The 19,102-nt window shown below is 52.5% G+C and overlaps 1 protein-coding gene across 5 annotated transcripts in view; it reads right to left on the bottom strand.

Annotated features, from left to right (window-relative positions):
• Positions 1-528: 528 nt before the first annotated feature.
• The window catches only part of IQSEC3 (IQ motif and Sec7 domain ArfGEF 3), a 101,760-nt gene continuing 83,186 nt past the window's right edge, over positions 529-19,102 (bottom strand). The window contains exons 8-15 of one of the 5 annotated variants that reach the window (XM_064155650.1): positions 15,846-15,985; positions 14,744-14,869; positions 13,372-13,471; positions 11,013-11,174; positions 9,723-9,815; positions 9,036-9,079; positions 8,873-8,952; positions 6,581-6,657 (exon numbers count right to left, since the gene is read on the bottom strand). In XM_064155650.1, coding sequence (XP_064011720.1) covers positions 8,878-8,952; positions 9,036-9,079; positions 9,723-9,815; positions 11,013-11,174; positions 13,372-13,471; positions 14,744-14,869; positions 15,846-15,985 — 740 coding nt within the window. In that variant the 3' untranslated portion in view covers positions 6,581-6,657; positions 8,873-8,877. Of the gene's footprint in view, positions 8,953-9,035; positions 9,080-9,722; positions 9,816-11,012; positions 11,175-13,371; positions 13,472-14,743; positions 14,870-15,845; positions 15,986-19,102 lie in introns of all 5 variants that reach the window. The other 4 variants (XM_064155649.1, XM_064155647.1, XM_064155651.1 and 1 more) reach the window with 4 other exon arrangements.

Here is a 19,102-nt window from a genome sequence, read left to right as displayed (position 1 = left end):
GCAAAAGAGGAGGCTCAGGGCAGAGCTCATTGCTGTCTACAACTCCCTGAAGGGAGGCTGTAGCCAGATGAGGTTGGTCTCTTCTGCCAGGCAAGCAGCAACAGAACAAGGGAACACAGTCTCAAGCTGTACCAGGGGAGGTTTAGGCTGGATGTTCTGAGGAAGTTGTTGTCAGAGAGAGTGATTGGCATTGGAATGGGCTGCCCAGGGAGGTGGTAGTCACTGTCCCTGGAAGTGTTCAAGCAAAGCCTGGCTGAGGCACTTAGTGCCATGGTCTGGTTGATTGGCTAGGGCTGGGTGCTAGGTTGGGCTGGCTGAGCTTGGAGATCTCTTCCAAGCTGGTTGATTCTATGGTTCTATGATCCAGCCTGTCAAGGTCCCTCTGCAGGGCTCTCCTACCCTCCAACAGATATAATGTGGGCTATGCTTTCTGGGCACCAGCACTACCTAGATGTGTCTGCAGAGTATCTGTCCCCAGAGGACCTCCCATTAATAACAGTGTCTGCACATCAGAGTGAGTTAGGAGTATTTCACATATAGACAATCTGGTTTTATTGCTTTCATCTTTACAGCCAAGTGTGTGAGCTAAACATCAGGCAGAAACTTCTCCAATCATCTCCCCTTTCAAAACATCTTAGAAAATTCCTCTTTGGGATGGGGGTGAGTTATAATATATCCATGACACACAAGAACATCAATGGAAGCTTCTGAATCCCTGGGAAACATCCTGTCCATGTCTCAGAGGGTTTTCTGTCCTCCTAAGTGTTTTACCATGGGCCTGGAGATCTAAGTATTCTCTGAAGCCAGCAAAGAATTTGTAGCCTCTAGCCAGGGGATTATAGCCAGGTGCAGTCTGGACCCAGCAACTCTTTGCCTGGGCTGCAAAGCTGGAGGCTGCCTGCCCCCATCCGCTGCAGGGGAGAGCTCGTTCTGCAGGCACCTGTCTGCCTCCCATCACCTCTCTCATCCCTGTGCAGGACTCCACAAAGGGCTATGCTGTGGAAATACGCAGGTACAGCTGATCTGTGTGAGAAATGGGCTTGTCCTTACGTGTCTCTCACCCAAGTGTGAACCGAGTCTGAGCCTACATGGCTGGTGGGACGAGATGCGCTGGGAGCTGCGGCCAGCAGCCGTCCTGCTCAGGCAGTGCGCGGCTGTGTGCGTGCCTGCTGATTTCACACTGCCCCTTCCGCTGCACGGGCAGCAGAGGTGCCACAGAGGAGTCCCCCGTGCTGGTAGGTGGTGTGTGCACTGGCACACGGGCCCTGCTGCCAGCTCTGGCTGCAGGAGTTTCGCCGTGGCCAGTCGCGTCCAACGCGGGCACTGGCACAAGTGGCCTGTGAAGCCGCTCTGCTTGTCCCAGGGTGCACAGGCAGAGCAGTGTGCACTCTGCACGGGTGTGGAGGCCTCCTGCCCCGTGCTGCAGAGGTACGGGGATATGAACGGAGGGCTTGGGTCCAACTCTGCTGAGTGCCAGCAGGATGGAAAGGAAGGAGCTGCAGCACAGAAGGGCTTTGCCTTTTCTCCCTCACCGTTTTCCTCCCTGCCTCACTACAGGGCTGAATTCCACACCGAGTTGCTGTCCGGTGGAGAAGATTATTTCTTCCTAGTTTGCTCTGGATCTGATCCTCGGAGAGCCTGAGCACTGAGTTAGCTCCTGCTGCACTGGATGAAACCCAGCAGTGGCTGCAGCGGTCTGCCCCCGAGGCTGGCAGGAAGCCACAACACCCATCCCTCCTTTGGGGCACAGCCTTGGCGTGCCACCCGCGTGCTGCCACACGCCACTGGAGCCCAGGGACACAGCAAAGAAGAGATCGGTGCACAAGTGACATGTCTCAGTATAATTTCTAAGCTCTATTAGCTGAACAGGTAAAACAGCTCTGATCTGTGCCTGTCACTGGGTTACAAACCGTGAGCCAGCTGGGCTCTGCTAGGCGTGGGCACGGCGCTTTGCCCAGAGGAAGCTTGCCTCGGTGGTATTTACAGCAGGACGCAGGTACAGACAGACAGGTGCTTGCAAAAGCCCACACACAGGTAACACTTCTGCTGCTAGGTGGTTTGGCTTTTAACAGACACGTTCAGATGGGGTCACGACTGGTGTTGAAGAGCTGAGTGACTTCCAGCTGCGGCCCCAGGCGCGGCTGTGAAAGAGCAGGCAGGGTGACAGCTCTAGATGGTGAAACACTGCCAGCAGTCCTGGGAGCCTACACGAGCACAGGGAGGCATCTGGTGGAGTGGGGGACGGTGGAGCTTGCTCAGCGACTTGCATTTCAAAGCAGAGACTCTGCCAAGCAGCAGCTCCCTCAGTTTAGGGCTCAGGTTCATTTTGGAAAGCCCAGGAATGGGTGCAGATAGCTGCAGGCTGAGCCTTCTGGAAAATGCAATGCTCAAACTTCCAGCTTGGAGGCCCTCAAATACTTCTACATTTGGTTGTATCTTTCTGCAAAGAAGTTCTGAGTGTCCATGTGGACTACATCCACACCTATCATCTACAAGGAGGAGAGAAACTCTAAGCAGAAGGGTGCTTCTGAGGCCTGGGAGAAAGCACTAAGTGTTGCTACCACAGCAGCCCAGACCATGGCATTAGACGTGCTACAGCGGCAGACCAAACACCACATTAAACCCTTGCTGTTGGCACTAAGCTGGATTCTCCTGTTGCATTTTCCCTATCCCTTTGCTAGTGGTATAAGGAGAGGAATTTCACTGGCTCTGTACTAGCACAAGAAAGAGAGAATCAGGGCAGAGTTTGTGTAGTGCAGCTCTGTAGACCTCAGCAACACCTTGCTCCCTTCCACCATCCAGCAGAACCATCTTCTTGTTTGGCTGCCAGATCCCTGATGATCACTGCAGAATACTTTTTACTGGGCTTCTCTTTCCTCTCTGCCCTCCTCTTGTTTCGATGCTGAAGGACACAAATTCAGCAGGTAAGAAGCCACCGGTTCGTTTGGGTCAGTCTAATCTCTGCAGCAGCTTCCTGCCTGATCCCTCCAGCTGGAATTGTGCTAGGTTCATGATCAGGATAACTGTCATGAGCTGGTGATTCTTCTCAGGGCTAGTCCCTCCAGGTGAGCTGTAGCACACGTTGTGCCCTTTGCTATGCTGTCACTGACAACCTAAGGCTCCTTTTAGCCTGCACCTCCACAACCAGTCTGTGCGCAAGGCTGTCTGCTCACAGCACACTTACACTCAGCCTATGTGTCTTGTGTGGGCACGGGAGGGCTGTGGGAGCAGACAATACAACAGACCAGATGAGGTGCAGACATGCTTTAAGGTGCTTGTCAGCCTTCCAGACCAACCTTCGAAGGCAAACAGATCATCCCTGCTCGGAAGGGGAGTCTGAAGGGCCAGGCTACATGGCAGGCTTCAGTGCAAGCTGCAGCGAAACGCTTCGGTGTCTCTCCAGCTGAAGCCCACGGGAGCTGCTGCTGCAAAGGTTAGCTCTGTTTGCTTCTCTGCCCAGAGCTGAAGGCCAGCATTAGCCCCTGCAGAGCTAGGGAAATGGAGCCAGTTTGCTGCCTGGGCACTCCAGTTGACTCGCTGCCAGCCTTCATCCAGCACAGCTCAGGGAAGCTTCCTGACTTCCTCTTTGCCTTCTTGTACATCTCCCAGTCAATTATTTAAGCAGCAAACCTCTCTTGTGGGAACTTTGTGGGCATTGATATGAATATTTTACCAAAAAAAAGAATATCCTCGAGTACCTTCAGGTTTTTGTTGTTGTCACTTGGTGTTAGGTATCAAGTAAAATGTACTTTTTAAACACACACAGGCTTCCAGTGGCTCACTGCAACCTGGGAGCAAAGCCCAAGGAACCAGGTACTACCATTCCTCTGGGACAGCAAAGTGACCTCTGAAAAGGGAGGGCTGTGCCAGTCCCTCTTGGACACCACTCCTCTCACAGCAGCAGTCAGAAACACTAACATGGGAGCCACACTCTGCTTGAGCAGACACTGGTGAATGGCAAACCTCTGCTTTCCCAAGAAGCTCCAGCCGAGCCAGAGGAGGTGCTGGCTGCCATGAGGTGGCAGGGAGTCACCTCTGAGGGAGCCAGTAGCAGATCAGGCCAGCTATGCCTCATAGCTGGCTGGTGAGGGGGCTGAGCCCTGGCCTGGAGTAAGAACCTGTCCCTGGGTGGCTTTCAGATGTGGAGCATCCTTGCTGCACTGCGTGGCTGGCTAGAAGAAAGCTCCTTTGCTCCAAAGGGTGTCTTGGCTTCTGTTCAGGGTTTTCTTACAATCTTTCCTGTCTTCTCTGCAGCCCTCCCTGAGGTTATGCCTGTTGGCTCCCACTCAGTACATTTGCTACTGTGTATATAAGCATCAGACTAGTGCCCTGCTCCAGGCAGCTAAACAAACAGCTTAGAAAGACTTAAGTCATGCACGGGGGTGCATGGTCAGACTCAGAACCAAGAGGAGTCAGCAGTCTCCTTCTCCCTTCCCTCCAGCCCCCACCCAGCTAGGCTTACACTCAGGTCAGATGTGTGAACTCTTTTCACCTGAACCTTTCAGTAGAGCCAGCAGATAACCAAAGAGGGGAACCAGTTCCTGATGCACTGGCACTATCCCCAGAGATGAGCATCCTGGCATGTTCCCTAAGGACATCCAAGCGTAGCATTTACCCCACAAGGTAAAAAAGCTTCTTGCATCTGTTTTCACTGCTTGCCTTCCCCTGACATTTTGCACACCCCCACCCCTGCCAACACCTCCTCACCCAGTGGCTGTGTCCTCAGCACCTAGTGTCTCAGCCTCGCAGAGGAAGGAGGAGCATTTGTACCTTTCCCTCTTAAAATAAACCAAAATAAAGGCCTAAGAGGCATTCTGCCCTATTTTAAAATCCTGAAGTTTATCTTCTTAAGCCTCAAAGGGAGATAAAGTAACTGAGTGAGACCAGAGCCTTTAAGCTAATTAATACCTTCCTCCCACTCCTGCTCAAAGATATTTTTTTCCTTCTAAAAATACATCCCCAGCCCATTTCTTTTTTGCTGCCTTCCTTCACATCAATGTCCCAAATACAGCAGAGGAGATGAGCTGGCATCTTTATCTCAGGATCTTTGAAGCTGGGATAATGAGGGAGAGAGAAGAGGCCTTGGAGTCTGACATCTGAGCAGCTTTCCTACAGGAGGGGCTGATGGAGGCAAGAATAACAGCCAGGCAAGAGACACAGATGGGATCTCACTTGGGTGAGGAGGAGGAGGAGGAAGAGCCCAGGCAAAGGAAACATCCACTCCAGAAGGTGAACCTCAGGCTGGGCTTTGCTTTCAGAATACAAAAAAGCAGGCGGGCAGGGAACACGGAAGCAGCTAGGAGGGAAGCAGAGGTGGGGCTGCTTTATGCTAGAGGAGACAATCTTTGTGTGTGTGTGTGTGCTGAGGTGGCAGGGCACCGCTGGGTGCCGCCTCTTTGGAACAGAGCCCCGGGCTGGTGCCTGCCTGGTGCTCCCCGGGGCTGCTGGGCGGTAAGCGTGTGCCATACAGGCACTGCCACAGGGGTATTTACAGGGGAGCAGACCTGCTGGGGCTCAGCGGAGCTCTCCGGGGACGCTGCTCCAATGTCACAGAAAGAGTTTGGTGTTCAGAGCCAGGCCACCTCCGCCTTGGGCTGCAGGTCAAGCCAGTCTCTCCTCCTCCCTCCAGCTCTCCTTGACTCGTGGGCTCCTTTCTCTTGGAACAGGCTGCTGTGAGGAGATAACATCCGAAGAGCCACGAGGAGAAAGCATGGCAAGAGGTGCAAGTTCTCAGCTCCCGCTTAGCAGGCAGCAGCAGTGGTGGCAGGGGGGGACTCCACCCCCAGGGAGTGTCCCAAGCTTGGTCCTTGGCAATGGTGAGTTCGTTTGTCTCTGAGGCTGGTGAAGTTTTGGGGTAGGTACAAACCTATGGCCAGGTAAATGCAAGGCAGGGAAGGAGGCTGAGGAGCAGCAAACGGAAGACAGCAGCAGGTCATCGAGCCTCTCGGGAACAGGGCAACAAAGGAGCACAGGAGGCCAGCTGAGCTGGCAGGGCGTGAGTGCGTGAGCATGGAGAGTGGCAGGTTCTAGAGAGGGCCCCACACAACTAGCATCATCTTGAGGGGAGACAGGGCAAGAGGTGGGTCAGTTGGCTGGTTTTGGTTTTTTTTTCCTTTTCTTCTTCTTTTACTAAAAAATAAATCACAAACTAGATCTCTGTAGGCAGAAAGGTTCCCTGGGAGGCGGTGGGGACGGGAAGCAGGGAAGTCTGTGCTGTTTTGGTGCTGGTGGTGTGGCTACACCAGGCTGCGTGAGCCACTGGAGTACCTGCGCCTTTGAAGCAGGGAGGTAGGGGGGCAATACTGGTGAGGGTGGTTGTAAGGAGGTGGAGGAGGTGGGAGGGGGGGCTGATGGACCAGCTTCACGGGGGTCCCGGGGAGCCCGCTGCCCACACCGCGCCAGGGGGTGGAGGTGCAGGAGTCGGAGGTGACGTAGCGTGTCAGAGTCTGGTTGAGGGCCGGCTCCATCCGAGCCAGGCAGGGCTTGTCCAGGACGATGACTTTGACAATCTGCTGGCACTGTACAAGCGTCCCCGCCGAGGCGGGGTGCGAGGGCACCAGTGCTGTCTCCAGCCGCTCTCGTGGCGCGCTAAGACGCGTGCTGGGCTGCATCCCACTCTCGGGCCCCGGGGTGGAGTTGTGCTGGTACGTTTGAAGCCTGTTGTGAATTGACACCTAGTTTAGAAACAGCCAAAGAAGCATTACATGTTACAAGACTTCTCCCATCCGCTGCCGCTGGCCGCCCTGAGCCCCCGCCACCAGCCGGCCTCACATGCACCACAGCCCCTTCCCCGCCTCCAGAGACCAGGACAGGCACCAGCCCTAGCTGCACAGCTTCCCTAGCTGCACAGCTTCCCCAGCAGCCCCGGCCTGGCCTCAGAGCCCCTGTCCTTTCCGACATGTCCCAGGCGGCAGGGCCAGCGGTCGCCAGCACCTGGGCGGCTTTGGCTATCCAAAGGGCCCAGGGAACGCAAGGCTGGGAGAGGAGGCGTCCAGGAACAGACCTCAGAGGTCATGCCCTTGTCCCCACCAGCACAACAAGGACTCAGATAATCGAGGCTACAGGTTTCAGCAGAATGATGTTGGTTGGATCTGAGATAGAGAGAGACAGAGAGAATCAAGCCTTGCCCAGCTGCCTGCCTTGCTGAGTAGGAAGCTGCAGCACATGACTGGCTAATCTGTTTCCAAAGGGGGAAAAGCAGGAATCTGACAGGCTCTGGCAAAAGGCAGCTCCCTCTGGTCCGTTTGATGGCTTGTCAGTGAAAGGAGATGATTTTCAAAACAAGGAAAAAGAAAGGAAAAGAAAAATAATGCCCATCTAGCTCATAGAATGGCAGAAGGAATTCGGAATGAAATGGCAGCAGATTAGATCATCTCAGAGAAATGGAAATGCTCCTCTGCTAGGTTGAGTATTACTTGTGCAGCTGAAAGGGGGAAGGGAAGCAGGAGGTCATCACAGGGTCCTCACAGGGAGATGCTGATAATGGAGTCACGTAAGGGAGCTCAGAGGCCAGCCTGGAAAGGATGAGCTGGCCCTGGCTGCAGGTCCCTAAGCAGGGGAAGCACAGCAGGAACATGGTGCTTCCCGAAGGATGAAGCTCCTCCTGGCAAGGACAGAGCTGCTGGAGACCCAAACCAGAGCAAAGCTGCCAGGTAAAAAACGAATGTCAGTCGAGTGCCTAAGCCTGGGGAGGGAACAAGTGCTTGCAGGTTGGCACGGTGCTCCCAGCTGGGCAGGGGTACAGACGGACAGCAGGGGTGCCCCAGCAGTTTAGCATTCTGGGCAGCAGTGCTCTCAGCTGGGCAGGGATACAGACAGGCTGATGGACAGCAGGGGTGCCCTGATGGTTTAGCATGCTGGGCAGCAGTGCTCCCAGCTGGGCAGGGGTACAGATGGGCTGATGGACAGCAGGGTGCCCCAATGGTTTAGCAGCAGTGCTCCCAGCTGGGCAGGAGAGCTGGCTATGGAGGCCAAGCTATGGCTTAGCCAGACTTCCACCCTGCTGGAACAAGGATGAGCTGCATGTCCTTACTCAAGCAAGGAGGCTGCTCAGGCTTATTGCACAGCAGGACACAACTTTGTGTTAGTATTTGTCCTGGCAGTGGAACACCCCATGGGAAACCCTGTTTGCTGGGCCAGGAAGTGCTAAGGACAGGATTGAGGGCAGCCATTCTCCACAAGGAAACACTCCCCCCAACAGGAATGGGAAACTGGCTGGGAGAGGCACTGTCTCAAGGGAGCTGGTGTCTGCAGGGAAGAGGGGTGCTGGTCAGGGAAAAGGGACAACACTCACTCCCCACTGAGAAGGTGAACTCATCAAGCAAATATGCTCTGACACGAAGGGAAAGAATATCCTGCAAAAGGGCAAATTCAGGGCAATGGAAATATTCCAGGCAGGGAAAAAGTAGGAAGCAGTAGGTAAGATTTCCTGTGTGAAGGTCACATTTTCCTGTTTCCTCCCAGGCACTGGGAGTAGGGGTGACTGTGAAGAAACAGGCAGCCCACTGGATGCTTAGCCAGCCCTGCAAACCAGAAGTGCATAGGACAGCCACACTCCCTAGCTAGGAAGGTGAAGCTCTAGGGAAAGCCTGGTATACAAAGGCCATGCTTAATCCCCTTCAAGGGGAGATGGAGGGACAGAGCTGCAGAGATTGTGCAGGATAGCTGGGCTGCAGGGAACTTGCATGTGATGCTGCATGGAGTTAGCATGTCAGGGAAGTCTTTAGTGGAGTTCTCAGTCTCCCCATAAGCAGTGGGGTGGGTTAGTCTGTAGCATTTTGGAGCTTGGTCCATGAGGGATGTTAACAGTTATAAAAAAGGACTGAAAATGCTTTGAAGTTTAGTTTGGATTTGAAAGTTGAAGTTGTATTACCCGTCCTAGCAGTAACTTTTAATTGTATCTCTGGAAATTGGTAAAATTGTCAGTCTGGCTGGGGAGGCATTGATTAAAACCTGAGAAAAGAAACAACAGAGAATGTGAGAAGAGCTGAAGTGAGAGAGAATTACTTACCTCAGCTGCTCCGCACTCTACTTACCTCCACTGTGCTGTCCGAGACCTTCTCCCCCAAATCCTTCTTGCCTTTGAAATGAAACAAAACATCTCACTCCTGAGGTCTGTACCTCTGGTCAAGACCTGGCCCTTGTACTGTGCACAGGAAATCTACAGGGAGAGATGCAGGGCCAAGCAAGGCCCTGGACTACAAGAACAAATCCAGACCCTCTTGCAACCAGATAGCTACTCAGTCAGGTAGGAGGATGCCCTATTGGGGTCCTACCCTTAGGTCCTAATCTCAGTGCCATTCTAGTGAGTTGGTAACCACTCACTCTGCACTTGATTTTTGCTGGCATTCAAGCCAAGGCATGCCTGGACACGAAGCCTTTGACAAAAAGAGGCCAGTCCAAAGTGCTGGTGAAGAGGCTGGAGGGAGTTAACAGTGCTGGCAGGGTGTTGTGTCGATTCAGGGAAGGAAATGTGAGCCAGGTCCTCCAGAAGTTACCTGTGCCCCAGTAGTTACACTCTCTGCTAGCTGTCAGGGCTCCAGCCTGAGCAGGAGACTCTGCTGGCTCTCCCAGAGGAGCTGAAGAACAGCTGTGCTCTGGGCTTTGCACTGCCTGCCCCAGTGCAGAACAATTGCTTTCTGCAGTTGTTCTCACAGGAATCAACTAGAACACATTTGCAAAGGCAGCGCTGCTTGGCCAAGAGAAGTTGGGTGTCCTCTTACCTGTTGGAGAGCCTTGCTTAGACTGGAGTTCCATCTGGGCTCCATTGGTCCTTAAGGAGAGAGTCTTTGCCCCTTGCTGCTTCTCCAGCTCCCCTGCAAGACAGACATCCAGAGACGAATGAGGACAGGACAGCAGCATACAGAAGGAGCAATATGGGAAGTCAGCAAAGAGAGTTAATGCCTCCAGTGGTGAGGAGGGATGGGGAGAGGAGCAGCCAAGAAACAACACAGAAACTGGGGAGGACCTGGCATGTGGGGGAACTGAAATATCCCCCCATGACCTTCTATGTACGACCTGCATTTATACAGAACAGGTCATTGCTGCACAGGTAGGGACCATGATGCTGAGCTACTTGGGCTCATCAATTCATACATGGAAAGGCCACCAAAGGCTACATGGACATCTGGGTAAGAAAGGTCACAGGGGAATACTGCTCGTCCCTTGGACATTCCTGGAGTGAAGGACACTTCTGATAAGCTACCAGACCTGTTCTGTACCTCTCAGCTATTTACAGGTCATATTTGCACAGCCAGAGGAGTAAGGGACTGAGAAGAGTCTTCTGGGACTGACAGTCTAAGCTTCACTATTTCAGGCCACTGTGTCACACACCCTGCTTCATCAGCTTCCTGAGTAGTCACTTTCTTCCACATCTCCTGTCAGGTGCTGACAAAGCCTGACTGCTTTTTGTGTGCAGCTTTGTGCTCATAGAGTTATAGAATCAACCAGGTTGGAAGAGACCTCCAAGCTCAGCCAGACCAACCTAGCACCCAGCCCTGGCCAATCAACCAGACCATGGCACTAAGTGCCCCAGCCAGGCTTGGCTTCAACACCTCCAGGGACAGTGACTCCACCACCTCCCTGGGCAGCCCATTCCAATGCCAATCACTCTCTCTGTCAACAACTTCCTCAGAACATCCACCCAGACCTCCCCTGGCACAACTTCACACTGTGTGCCCTTCTTCTGTTGCTGCTTGCCTGGCAGAAGAGCCCAACCCCACCTGGCTACAGCCTCCCTGCAGGGAGTTGCAGACAGCAATGAGCTCTGCCCTGAGCCTCCTCTTCTGCAGGCTGCACACCCCCAGCTCCCTCAGCCTCTCCTCACAGGGCTGTGCTCCAGGCCCCTCCCCAGCCTTGCTGCCCTTCTCTGGACATTTTCCACTACCTCAACATCTCTCTTGAACTGAGGAGCCCATTCCCTGTCCTCCTGTCCCTGAAGAACACTTCCTTCCCCCCCGTAGGAAGGGGCAGTGTGGTGGCACTGGAGTGTGAATTGCACGAGAGGCCCTTACACTCAATTCGTATCTGCTCCAGCTCTGTCACTTCTGCTATTGACTCTTTCAGGTCTTCCACAAACTTCTGCATTTCCTCAGCACCGAGAGCACAGAAGTGTAGTACCTGCTTCTTCTCTGAGCCTGAAACTGGAGTCACCAGTGTGATGCCATGGGGGTAATCTGTAGAGGAGATGAGTCAACAAAATTAAAGGCATTCTTGATGGAGCAGGTGGATGCTCTGGTAACTCTGAAGGGCAGGAGGCTTCCAACCCGAGTCCAAACATCTCGAGTGGCACAGACTGAATATGTAAAACTGCAACACGTGGGAAGCTGCATCACTGCAGCCCTTCAAGGGAACAGAAGGGCCAAGCTGCAGCAACAAGGCAAGTGCCACCAGCACCACAGTGCTGCCCAAACCAGAAAACTCTCGATTTTAGTTCACTTAGTGTGACACTGCTTCTGGGAACCTGAGCACAAAGGTGCTACTGCAAAGTCCTTCTGAACCTGTGGAGAAGTGAACTGCATATGAGAGGTCAAACCCCACTTTTTTCCCTTGTGGGAGATGCAGCAGCAGAGGTTGGCATCTGGAGTCAAAGAGAGAACAGACATTAACATCTGCAGTGGCAGGGCTTCTTCCCAGTCTTTATCTCCATCAGTGGAGAACACAGGCTGTTAGCACAGCAGGGGTGGGAAGCTCACTGCTCTGTGCAGTGAAGAGAAGGATCTGGGTTTGCAGGTCTCTGCTTAGCACTTCCCAGCAGGCAAAGCACATGAGAATCTAGGTGAAATGATGTGCCCAGAGAAGGAAGATTCCTTAAGGAAAGGCCTTGTGTTTTAAAATTCAGCTTGGGTGCAGGCAGCCCATTCCAATGCCAATCACTCTCTCTGCCAACAACTTCCTCAGAACATCCAGCCTAGACCTCCCCTGGCACAACTTCACACTGTGTGCCTTTCTTCTGTTGCTGGGTGCCTGGCAGAAGAGACCAACCCCATCTGGCTACAGCCTCCCTTCAGGTAGTTGTAGACAGCAATGAGGTCTGCCCTGAGCCTCCTCTTCTGCAGGCTGCACACCCCCAGCTCCCTCAGCCTCTCCTCACAGGGCTGTGCTCCAGGACCCTCCCCAGCCTTGCTGCCCTTCTCTGGACACATTCCAGCATCTCAACATCTCTCTTGAACTGAGGAGCCCAGAACTGGACACAGCACTCAAGGTGTGGCCTGAGCAGTGCTGAGTTCAGGGGCAGAATAACCTCCCTTGTCCTGCTGACCACACTGCTCCTGAGCCAGGCCAGGATGCCATTGGCTCTCCAATGCCACTCCAATGAGTGGCTCTTTCATACACAGAAGGATGTGAAAGCTTCTGGCTTGTTGCAGAAGGTTGGACATTGAAGGAGGGACTTATGATGCCAGCAGTGTAGAGGAAGGGTGTACAACTTCAGCATGGCCACAGTGCTCCTCCATTCTTCCTTCCTTGCAGCATGTTCTGCAGGTGCTCACAAAAATCCCAGTGGGCATCAGTCGCTTGCCTGGGACTGCCAAGCAGCTCCTCTGCCTGTGCCAGCAGAAAGCCCATCTGTTTCTGGAACTCCTCCACCACAAAACCAGCCTCAGTCATGACACATCATGGCTGTATTCCCAGACCATCAAGGTCAGGCTGACTAGGGCTGGCCTCTCGCCATCTTTGGTGGGTGCTGTTCCAAGGGCTCTGCCTCCGTCTGGGGAAGCTTTCAGCAAAGCACAGCATGGCACAGTGCAGGGAGGCAGCAGCAGCACCTGAGCCTTTACCAATGTCAAAGGCAGAGGTGGGAGTTGTGACCTTGGGCAGGAGAGGAGGGTGACTAAAGCTGGCAGCAGCAGCACCTGAGCCTTTACCAATGTCAAAGGCAGAGGTGGGAGTTGTGACCTTGGGCAGGAGAGGAGGGTGACTAAAGCTGGCAGCAGCAGCACCTGAGCCTTTACCAATGTCAAAGGCAGAGGTGGGAGTTGTGACTTTGGGCAGGAGGGGAGGGTGGCTAAAGCTGGCAGCAGCTGTTTTGTCAGCCAGCTTCTCCACCTACAGCTGGTCCCCGAGTGTTCAATGAACTGAACCTGGGAACTGCCTGCCTCACCCCTCCCCACTAGTGCCAGGAAAAAAGCCAGATCCCTCAATGAGCTTAAGTTCAACCCTTCTGCAGATTCTCAGACCCAGCAAGAGGAACCAGAAGCCTCCTCCTATCACACTGTACCTAACCAGCGCTATCCTCAGTGCCAAGCCTCAGTCTACTCCCCTCCACTTTTAACCATGATGGCATCTCTCTTCTGATGTGACCTGGCACTGGGTGGCACAGCCCACTCCACCCTCCTTCTCCTTTTCCAGGTGATGCAGGAGCAATGGACTTACATTCATTCTCAAACAGATGGAACTGCATCCCCAGCAGGCCGACCGACTTGCAGAAGGTGTACGTGGAGGAGCTTTTCTTCTTGGGGCAGAGCTTGAGGATCTGTTGGAGGGAGAGACACATCTTTGGCCAAGGTGCTGGAGAACAGCAAGGCAACAAGGATGCAAACTACTCCAAGTGAGAACACTGTTTGCCAGCCCTGTTAATTGTAGGTGGCAGTATTGCTTGGTGACTGCCAGGCTCTTCACACGCACAGCTGCCTGGCCTGCTGCACCTGGAAATTCTCTCTGCAGAGCCCCTGGGGCCACTCCTTTGTCTGGCTGCCCAGGATGCTGGTTTGTTGATGCCCACATTTTGGACTTTGCCAAGGGTAATTCTCTTCACTGAGGGCCAGATCACAAGATGAAGGGAAGCATCTTGAAAACAGCTCAGAGCTGGGAACAAGACCACATACAACTTGCTGCACTGCCCTTGCTCCCTTAGTTCTTACAGCTCTGATTCATCCCATGGAGCACAGAGACAGCAAGGAGCATCTCTCATGAACCTCTGCCCACGTTCACAACTGTACAGAGGAGTGTAGAGGAAGAGGTGGGGAAAGCTCTCTCCTCCTTTGCTCCTACAAAAGGGTTTGGGTTTCACCTTCCATTTACAACATCCAGGGGTTTATTCTGCCATTAAATTCAGGAGAACTTCCACCTTGTTGGCCTCCTCCCAGCCTCAGGGCACCTCTGCCCTCTCTTGTGCCTGTATAAACTCAGCTGCCAAGGTTGCTGGCAAGACAATTTTTAAAGCACTGTTGTAGAATCATAGAGTCACAAAATGGTTTGGGTTGGAGGGGACTCGTTCCAATCCCCATGCCTTGGGCAGGGACACCTTCCACTAGACCAGGCTGCTCAAAGCTACATCCAGCCTGGCCTTGAATACTACACCATAAACATTTAGGGCTCCAATAAGTAATATTTACTCTCCTACAGCCTTTGCAATATTAGAAGGCAGCAGCTTTAAAGTGGCTGGCAGGGAAGATTTAAAGTGCATAGGAGGGCTCTGTCTACTATAGTACAAACAGACAAAGAGATGAACCTCCCTTTCATGAGATGAACCTCGCTGCTGGCAAAGGCATGAGAGAGAGCAATGACACTGCTTGGATGGCTCTGGGAGGAGACAATTTCTTTTTCCAAGGGTTAGAGGAGTTTAGGATTTGGTAAGCTTTCAACAGTGAAAGATTCACAGCCGTGGCTTAGAAAGCTGATGGGCCAGGAAATGACCTGTCCTTAGGAGAGAGGGAAGTGGATGCTGTGGATTGGGTTTAGGCTTCTTTATCAAATTCAGGGCAAGCTTTATCACTGCAGTGTCTAACTGCCAGAGCACACTTACCACCAGCAGGTCGTTGAAGAGAAAAACCTCCCTCTGGTGAGCTGCCTGCTTCTGCACTTTGTTGACATCAGTCACTTCGTACAAGCGGCTGCAGCAGACCAGCCGGCGGTGGGGCACGGACAGGACCTGCACAGGACCCAGCAAACCAATCAGAGGCTGAGGGAAGTGCTACTGTGGGGCTCTGCCACCCTCAGCCTGCACAGCTCTGGCCGGTGACAGCAGCACAAGCTGCTCTGCCCACTGCCTGCTCTGACTGTCTCACAGGATGTTAGGGGCTGGAAGGCACCCACGGAGATCACCAAAGCCCCTGCCAGAGCAGGACAACACTCCCTAACACAGATCACACAGGAACACATCCAGACAGGCCTTGAAAGGCTCCAGAGAAGGACACCCCATGACCTCTCTGGGAAGCCTGTTTACCCTTACAGTAAAGAAGTTCCCCCTTGTGTTGAGGTGGAACCTCTTCTGCTGCAACTTGCACCCATTGCTCTTGGTCCTACCACAGGGAGCATCACTTTTCCTGCCGCTGCAAGAGCAGAGAGAGCCATGCCCCCGCGCTGGGATAGAGGAGAGCAGAGAGGACTGCCCCTCCTCTCTCCCTCCACTGCACCTCTGCAGCTTTTCCTGGGCTTTTAGAACCGACTCTGCTCATTTTGGACAAGCAGCAGTCATGTTTCTGCATTGCAGACTGGTCACACCTAAAGAAGCTCTCTCTGCTTTTGGGGCTCTCTTAACCCCGGGAACTTTAATTAGAGACAGATGGGGGATTTTTTTTCCTACACCCTCACAAGGTCTTAAAGTTTGAAACAAAGCAGAGCTATGACCAGAGCACTGGCAGGCAGGACCTGCATTTGCAGGCAGGACCTGCACTGAGACTCCTGATGAACAAAAAGACTGCACTAGGTGCTGCCAACCCCAAACTGAAGAAGGAATGAGACAGAAAGGAAGGGTTAGGAGAAAAAGGAGTGAATTCATCAGGACAAACAAGGGAAGTATTCTGGAAGATGAGTAGGGGCATGCAGGAAGAGGGCAGGAAAGAGGACAGAGAGGAAGGTGGGGGTGAGAGGGGTGGGTGGCTGCCAGCAGGGTTATGGGTGCTCACCGTTTTCATTCCAACTATGGACTTCTCCACTTTGGTGACATAAGTCACATGGTCCTCATTGGATTTTAGCTCTTTCTGCTGGATCCTCTCATAGATCCCCACCACCAGCTCCCGCGGGATGTCAGCACCATCGTCCACCCCTGCCACACACAGAACATGTTGGAGAGGAGTTATGGGCTGAGCTGAACCTGCTGCTGTTATCTGAACCTGCTGCTCTTATCCACACCATGCTGTGGCCATGCCAGCTTCGAAACTCAAAGTGCTGGCTGCAGCCAAGTATGATGGGGACAGAAGTCCAGATTAAGCATGGGAGGCTTCCTGTTCTACTTGCTGCTTGTTCTGGGTTCTTGGGTGTTGGCTTCTCCACAGGGATGTCTGGGTGTGGGGTAGCTCTGGCTTGGCTTTTTGGGTTTATGCTGGGTGGTTTTTTTACTCCTGTATTTCACTGTGCTGCTTCTGCAAATAGGCTGAGCTAAGGTAATCATGCATTGTATTATTAGGTTAATCAGGATGCATTGTGATGATGAGATCTTATGCTACAGTAAACTCTTCTCTCTTCAGGTGTGTCACTTTCCCCCCCAACACTTTTGTGCTGGAGGGAGCATAGGCAGGTTAGCCCTTGTCCTAAACCACTACAACAGGGAGAAAGGGAAAGGGAAGAACAAGTGGTCCCTGACAGGCAAATTATGTCCTCTGCATTGTGCAGTGCTCTGAAGGCTGAAGAGAATGAGCAATACTTCACTTTAGGCTGTTGCCTTTCTTGCTCTAACACACCTAATGCACCAGCAGGAAGGATTGATCTCTCATTGTTCTGCATGGTGGTTCCTTTCCAAGCAATCCCTAAGGTTTTATAGCCACAATTTCATATTCATATATCTTGGGCCACTCAGCAGCAACCCCTGCATTGATTTCATATCATCACAAGTGCTAGATGTGGAGGAGATCTGTGATGGCATTCAGCTGCCAATGCAAGGGTCAGCTCTCCTGCTTGCTTGGTTTCCTCCTGTGATGCCTCTTAAGACTGATACTTTCCAATTACTCTGGCTGTGATATCTCTGTCTTGGCCCTGTCCTTTCCTCTTTTGCCTCCCCTTAGATAACTCTCCACAGTTTGCTGACTCTTGCTGAGCCTGGCAGAAAAGTTTTCTCTCACCCTTCCCTGAGCCAAACACCACCAATTAAACTGCCAGTCTCTGCCCAAGTTCCTTCAGTTGTTTCATATTGATGGTCTCTGCTTTCTCTTCATCTCTTTGGTCTGCAAAGTGCTGTCCTGAGCGATGCAGGGGAGGAGCCACTGAGGAATTGAGAGGCATTGGCATCCCCTGGCCCCATTATCCTTGCAAAACATCTGTTTATCCTTGCAAAACATCTGTTTATCCTTGCAAATGTACTCCTAACACTCTGCCTTTCTTCAAACACAGGCTGGTGAAGCTACTCAGCTGGGCACAGGTGAGTCAGGAATGAGCTGGCTGCCCTTGTCTGTAAGGGACTGACCCCCACTCAGTGAGCTGTGCTGTGTAATAGCATGGCATGAACTGGCTGCCCTTGTCTGTGAGGGGCTGACCCTCACTCAGCTGTGCTGTGTAACAGCATGGTATGAACTGGCTGCCCTTGTCTGTAAGGGGCTGACCCTCACTCAGTGAGCTGTGGTATGTAACACCATGGATGTGAGTGCTCCTCATGTTGGCTGAACTCCCTGTGATGTGAACTGGCAGATTTTCAGGCAACTCTAAGTGCAAGTTAAAATCCAAAGCCTTTGGAGCTGGTGCTGTCAGCTGTTGTAGCAAAGGGGATGCTGGCAGCTATCAGCCCCATTCACTGCCTCGCAAAAATCACTTGAAAGAGGGCCTCAGAGTCACGTTAGAGCAGTCTGAAGTGGCTGGCAAATTGAGGAAGGTGTGGGAGGTTCAGGCAATGCTTTCTGAACAGCAGTCAGAACAAAGGAAAAAGTCAAAGGGACCCACAGAAGTTCAAAACCTAGGCAGGAATTTATGCTGGAAAAACAACTTGAGGGAGCTTTTCCAGTCTTAATGATTCTATAGTCTATGTGCAGTAAGAGACACTTGGGTGACAGCTGACCTGAGAGTGAACAGAGCTGGGAAATTAGACAGGAATTTATCTGTCTAGACATGATGTAAAAAATGCCAAACAGTACTAAGCTGCATTAGTAGCTCTGCAATAAGGAGGTGGTAGTGGCTCTACACATGAATGTGTTGTGACCACCGCTGAAAAAGTGCTTTTAGCAGCCTGTAGCTAAGGACTGACCTTGAGAACCAGAAGAAAATTGATTTGGGGGCCTGATGTATCAGAAACTGCAAAGGGGTAATATATGCATGAACTCTGTCACGCCTACAGTCACTAAAAGTAATTGCAAGCAATTAAGAAGGGGAAAATTTAGCCTGAATAGAATGGAAATGTGTTCAAACATTCAAAGCAGCAAGGAGGGAAAGGGCTTATTTAGCACAATCCAGCAGTGCCTAAAAGGGATGGAAAAATATAATGAAGTGGACTGCTTCCACACAGGGAGATCTACAAAAGAATGAGATCATCTCTCAAAGAAAAAAGCCTTCTGAAAAGGCTGGGCAGCTTTCTGCAGAAGATAAAGCTTAGGTTTTCCTCTTCTCAAGTATCCTACAAGACACAGGCTCACAGGATGTCAGAGGTTGGAAGGGACCCAAAGAGACCATTGAGTCCAAGCCCCCCTTGCCAGAGCAGGACCACACAATCTAGCTCAGGTCACACAGGAACACATCCAGACAGGCCTTGAAAGGCTCCAGAGAAGGAGACTCCACAGCCTCTCTGGGCAGCCTGTGCCAGTGCTCTGTGAGCCTTACAGTCAAGAAGTTCCCCCTTGTGTTGAGCTGGAACCTCCTGTGCTGCAGCTTCCATCCAGTGCTGCTTGTCCTATCCCAGGGAGCAGTGAGCAGAGCCTGTCCCCCACTCCTGACCTCCAGCTCTCAGATATTTATAGACATTTATCAACTCCCCTCTCAGTCTTTTCTTCTTCAGACTAAATAGCCCCAGGTCCCTCAGCCTCTCCTCCTCAGGCAGTGCTCCAGTCCCCTCATCATCCTTGTAGCCCTCCACTGGACTCTCTTCAGCAGATCCCTGTCCCTCTTAAACTGAGGAGCCCAAAATTGAAGGCAGTACTCAAGATGAGGTCTCACCAGAGCAGAGCAGAGGGGGAGGAGAACCTCCTTTGATCTGCTGCACACACTCTTCCTAATACACCCCAGGATCCCATTGTGCTGCTTGGCC

The sequence above is a fragment of the Pogoniulus pusillus genome, chromosome 15, assembly GCF_015220805.1.
Source record: "Pogoniulus pusillus isolate bPogPus1 chromosome 15, bPogPus1.pri, whole genome shotgun sequence".
NCBI lineage: Eukaryota > Metazoa > Chordata > Aves > Piciformes > Lybiidae > Pogoniulus > Pogoniulus pusillus.
The sequence above is the reverse complement of the archived record's forward strand: the minus strand, read 5'-3'. Positions and strand labels throughout refer to the sequence as shown.